The sequence below is a fragment of the Muntiacus reevesi genome, chromosome 4, assembly GCF_963930625.1.
Source record: "Muntiacus reevesi chromosome 4, mMunRee1.1, whole genome shotgun sequence".
Lineage (NCBI taxonomy): Eukaryota > Metazoa > Chordata > Mammalia > Artiodactyla > Cervidae > Muntiacus > Muntiacus reevesi.
The window spans coordinates 110823822-110829821 of NC_089252.1; the positions used below are offsets into that span (position 1 = coordinate 110823822).

The 6000-nt window shown below is 37.6% G+C and overlaps 1 protein-coding gene across 3 annotated transcripts in view; it reads left to right on the plus strand.

Moving 5' to 3' along the window:
- The window catches only part of LRRC2 (leucine rich repeat containing 2), a 39590-nt gene that overhangs the window by 24711 nt on the left and 8879 nt on the right, over positions 1–6000 (plus strand). For 2 of the 3 annotated variants that reach the window (XM_065933868.1, XM_065933869.1), the window contains exons 5-7: positions 276–412; positions 2060–2205; positions 3838–3993. In XM_065933868.1, the coding sequence (XP_065789940.1) occupies positions 276–412; positions 2060–2205; positions 3838–3993 (439 nt within the window). The remainder of the gene's footprint in view (positions 1–275; positions 413–2059; positions 2206–3837; positions 3994–6000) is intronic. The other variant, XM_065933870.1, reaches the window with a different exon arrangement.

A 6000-nucleotide genomic window follows, 5' to 3' on the forward strand; every position in this document is an offset into this window, starting at 1 on the left:
ATGTGGAGGAAAACCCCCCCACACCCCCCTTGCCTATAGTTTTACAAAGGATTGAACAGATAAAAAATAAGCAAAAAATGCTCTGATCTATGACCAAAATGCTCAGGATAAAAGATGAGCAGACATTTAATCAGAGTGCTTAGAAAACAAACGCAAAATTATGTTTCATGCCTTCACCACCATCATTTATGCAAATGTTTTACATCTTCGTTTTGCTTTTTGTTCTTAAAAGACCTTAGTGAACCTGCACCATGCCTGTTGATTTTTTCTAACAGGTTGTTTGAAGAACCTCAAGGAACTCAACGTGAGTTTCAACCGTCTGAAGAGCATTCCTCCAGAACTGGGAGACTGTGAAAATCTAGAGAAACTGGATTGTTCTGGAAATCTAGAATTAACCGAGCTCCCTTTTGAAGTAAGAAAGAAACAGTTTTGCATGGTGATTTAGTTTTACTTGGTTTATTACATGGAATGGTCTATAATATGGGGAAAAAATTTTAGAAGATGAAATCCATCTTTGCTTAAGTCACATTTTCATGACATTTTAATCATCCTAAACCTGCTAATATAAAGTCTTTAGAAATGTGCTTTAAAAAAAAGAAAAAAAAAAAAACGTGCTTACACTTGACTAGAACCCAAATTTAATTTCAGAGCTGCTATCAAAAGGAAACTAGGCAAAATAAATTCTATTTTCATGCAAGGTATTTTTATCTAATATCTACTTAATATATCCATAATGCAGATCCCAACTTGTTTACCCATAATGGAGAAAAAAATTGATAACAATTGGAAATAAATAAAGTGGATAAAATTTTTAAAAATTTAAATGCAGATAAGTAAAGCAGTCCAGAGATATGATTCGAGAAGTCCATTAATTAAAAAATATCTATTTGTTTCTTTTTTGTCTGTATTCATTGGGGAAATGATTTTAAATTATTTTCTGATAGAACAGATGAAAGTCAACAGTTTTTGTTGTTAAATAAAACTCAACAGGCTTCTTGTGCTTCAAGAGTGATAAGGATCTCACAAATCCTCCTGCTAATGAATAGGCTAAAAATAGTGTCTCTGGTGAGGCTCTGACAAGGCCCTGTCCACTGAATCTGTCTAGTCCTGGAAGGCATATTCTTCTTTCCTGGAAACTTCTGGGTGAGAGGGAGTGGCTGCTTCCACTCTTAGCACCAGTGTGACCCAGGAACTGCTGAGGGATGGTCCTGGTGAGGGGCCACAGCCGGGGCTCAAGGTTCTCCCACAAGCTTCTTGTTCCCCAGCCCTCCCATATTTACAGAGAGGCCCAGTCCTCTCCCAGATGTGCAGGCTGGCAGCAAAGCCAACTCACCTTTGACCTCTCTTGCTCCCATGCCCCATGTCCACTCCATATGTAAGTCCTGTTGGGCGTGCCCTTTGGAATAACAGTGGAGATTTCTGACCGTTTGCCATGCCTCTTTACCGGTTCAAGTGTGAGTCTCCTGAAGATTGGCCGAAACCCATTAAGGCAGGCTTCACTAGGTCACACTACTCTTTGAGGCTTGCACTTTTTGTCTTCTCTGGCTTTGCACATGCTGTTCCCCACCCGGAGTTCCCTCCCTAACCTTTCCACCTGTCAAGGAACCTCAGGACCCAATTCAAACACTCCATTCTCTGTGACCTCTTCCCTGACCTCTGACTCTCACCTCACTCCTTTCTCTGTGTTGCTGAATGTCGCAAATTGGAAACTTCCTCACACTAGTTCTTACTACATAAATTTGCCTTGCTCGTTTATGAAAGTATAAACCCCTCAAGGGCAGCCACTGTGAGCTATTCAGTCTTATCACCCCCGGAAAGTAGCACAGTGAAGAACACACAATAGGTGTTCAGAATACATACTATATTCATCTGTTTTGCATATGTTCATATAAATGCCTTTGGGAAGAGACGTCAATCTAAAAATTATTAGTTGAATTTAATTCCCACTGTTAAAAAGTAATTAGACACAACATTGTAATAATGATTACCCCAATAAAAGTTTTAAAAAATAAATGAAAAATTTAAAAAGTAATTAGAATATTTTGTTATTCCTTCCTAGTTAAGTAATTTGAAGCAAGTTTCATTCGTAGATATCTCAGCAAACAAGTTTGCCAGTGTCCCGATCTGTGTCCTGCGGATGTCTAATTTGCAGTGGTTGGATATCAGCAACAATAACTTGAATGACCTGCCACAAGACATAGACAGGTAGCTACTTGCATTCTGAAGGCGCGGTACATGAGCTAGTCACTAACATTTTAAACATGCCTGACACATGAATGTTTTCGAAGATCAACTGATTTTCCAGAGTTTCTTGTTTCTGAGAAATTAGTTTGGTTCTTTATAGAATAAGACAGTTGTCAGTCTACATCATACATATACACGTACAGTTGACCCTTGAACGATGAGGGACTTAATCTGCATATAATTTCTTGTTGGTCTCTGTACCAGGGGTTCCTCTTCATCTGCAGATTCAACCAACCGCAGACCCATACAATATTGTAATATTTACTGTTGAAAAATATCTGCATATGAGTGGGGACTCACACAGTTTAGACCTATGTTGTTCAAGGGTCAACTGTATATATATATGTGTATATATATACAGTTTAAACACAATATATATACACATGTATATGTGTATATGTGTGTATATATATATATATATATACACACAATTTGAACACATCTTTGCTTTACTTTAGTCCTCAGTAGAATGGAATTTTAACTTTCCCTTACTCCCCAGGAGTAGAAAAGTAAATTATGTGTGGAATAGAAACATATCATTCTATATAGGATATCAGGATAATTTTTGCTAGTTTCATTTATTGCCTTATTATACATAATGTTTCAAACAAAATTGATATGCTTAGTAAGGTGTTCAAATTCTATCCTTGTAGCTATTTCGTTTTTTAAAAAATATTATACAAAGAGTCATGTATGATAGATTCATTCATTCATTCAATCAGCCAATATTACTAGGCTTCTGTATGGCAGGCCCAGAGAGTGGACTGAGTTCAAAGTGTGAATGAAACAAACTTTCTGGACTCCTGGAATCCATAGTGTTCATCATAAAGTAGCATAGTAAGCTGTTGGGACACAGGAACTGAAAATGGCTTGGTCCTGAATGCCATGTCATATGACCTTTCTCTACTCCTGGGACATGTGATGTATATGGATGCCTTCCTGGTTTATGAGACTAAGTGGGAATTGTTTTAGTTTGAAACACAAGGGGAACTTTGTGAAATAATTTGTGGAATCAGTCAAAATTTTGCAGATGAGTGAAAGAAAAAGCTAGAGAGGCAGGCAGTGAGCTAGAAGAAAATGGGAAACCGAGTAAAACATATTTGGACCATATTTTGCTCATTTCCTTTTCACTCTGCAGGTTTATTTATATTTTAAAATATGATGAGAGAATAGTAACTGTGTTCTCACAAAAGGAAATATGTTACCAAAATTTGTTTATTCTCACTGAAATTCTTGTATGATTTCTTTCCCATATCTTCCTGTGGGAACAGAGTAGATACTAGATAGAATGGCAGATACACTGGATTTTATAAGTTCCATCATGGCCTACTATATATTGTGTAATTTGCTTATCCTGCTGCTATATCTGTATCTTCCATTGCCAACTAAGTCAGTAAAAACTTAAAAAACAAAAAACCCAAATCATGTCACCTGATATGACTTTATTTAAATCGCATAGCCAGTTTATTCTTATAAGAGTCATATATAAAAAATAAACTAAGTAGGGATTTCCTACCAGAATTTATCTGTAATTCACTTTTCTTAGCTGTGAGGCTAAGTCCTTGAGTTTTAATCCCTTTCACATCTTCTTAGGCTAGAAGGACTGCAGACCTTTCTCCTATACAAGAACAAGCTCACCTACCTTCCTTATGCCTTACTTAACCTAAAGAAGCTCACCTTGTTAGTTGTCAGCGGGGACCACTTGGTGGAGCTCCCAACAGCCCTCTGTGACTCCTCCACACCTTTAAAGTAAGTAGACGGCCTAGTAGAGACCCATTCAGACCCAAGGTAAGAGCAAGGAGCCCCTGGAGCCTGGGCCTCCGTCTCAGGAACCATGTTCGATGGTTCTCCTACTCTGAGAACAAGAAATTCTGGTGCTTTCATATGGAATTTTGAAGTCTTTGGCCAATGGCATGGGGGGTATAGCTCAGAGAATTTCTGGATAAATGCTACCTACTGGCTGAAGGCACAGAGAGATATGTGCCCAGGGCACAAATACCACACATACACACAGAGATAAATACATATAAAATCATAAGTAACATATAAAAAGAAATCTGGAAAGAAAAAAAAAGAAATCTGGATTAAGCCACAAATTAAATATAGGAAGGAGGCTATAAAATGAATGAGAATTGCCAGGTTAATGATGATAACGAAGATAGATACATAATGATGTATTTAACGCCTGTCCATCTTGAGACCCCATTAAAATGAGGGGGAAAAAGCGTATAGACCCACAATGATGAAGGAAGCAGCTAAGGCCCTCACAGAATGAGAGGTCCCAGCACATTTCTGGGAGATACTCAGCAGAGGCACACTGGTGACTGATGGAAATAGGATGAAATAGGCTGAAGCTCAGAGGGCAAACCAAGAGATGAGCCATATCCTGGAAGACTCCAAAGATGAGTGGTAGTTGGATTTCAGGTATGGAATGTGTAGACTGAGTCACGGTGCTAAAAGCAGAAGGAGCAAAAGGAAAGCTTCATACAAACAGGTGATCCCCTGCCTTCCAGATCTCCTCCTTGATTTCACTGGGCAGATCACTCAGCATCAAGAGTCCAGCCCACTGATCGAAAGTGTGAGGTTTGCTTTAGGGAGGCCCTGAGGGAATGACCCTGGAGTTTTGTGTTTGGAGATTCCCCAGGGGACTGATTTGCTCCCTGAGTGGTCAGCTACAGCGGGGCTGTCCCCTGGGCAAACACTGTCTGCATATAAAGATGCCCAGACAACATTTTGCTGTTTCGTTTTCAAAATACGAAGGTATCTGTAAGACTTACCAGATAATTGTCACAAACATATAGATATGATAAACTGGTTTTCAACTCTAGAATCAAACTTGCAAACAAGAGAGAAAAGTTAAATGTGGTTACAGATTGGAACGTGGATGGTGTTGACATTAACAATGTAAATCTACACAGTGTCTGTGATGTGCTTTGAAATGCTTCAAAAAACCAGGTGGCTTGATGGGTGGCTAGAGGAGTGGGTAGGTCAGTGGATGGGTTTGTGATAAAGCAAGTACAGTAAAATGTTAAATGTGGAACCTAGGAGTGGGTACAGGGGCGTTCATTGTAACATTTTACAACTTTGCCGAATGTTTGAAAAAGTTTCATAATAAAATGTTGAAAAAATAAAAGTATAGATAAAAATTGGGAGGGAGGAAGGTTAGGGATATAGAGGGAGTTGAAGATAAGGGGAGGAATACCTTCACCTGATTGAAAAACATTAAAGTATTTTCCCATGGTAAAAGATAATTTCAAATAGATTCAGTAAAAACAGTGATTGACCAATGACAAATTTCTTTGAGATGGGAGAGGAGCTATTCAAATTTTAAGATAGGTACAGTGATTACTTTGATAAAAAATGAAGGATGATAAAATATAGATATATGTCTTATTTTTGGATTTAAAAAAGTGATAAAAATTCAATGAAAGAAACTGCAAATGAAAAGTTAAATGGATCTAGCTATATAAGAAGTAAAGCCTTTTTGCTTTCCCCATATTTAGCTATCAAATAAAGTTAAAAGGAAAATTAACTGGGATATATATATATATAGAAAGCTAGCAGCTATGTGGCTGATATTATATATATATATACATATATGTATATTTGTAATATATGTATGTAACTTCTCTTCTACAAACCAAAGAGAGTAGACTAAATTCCCCAAGGCTTAGTAGGGCCTACAATTGCAACCAAGAAAAGATTTCCTATTTTGAATAGAAATATTTGTATAATCTTTCACATCAGAAGATCTTT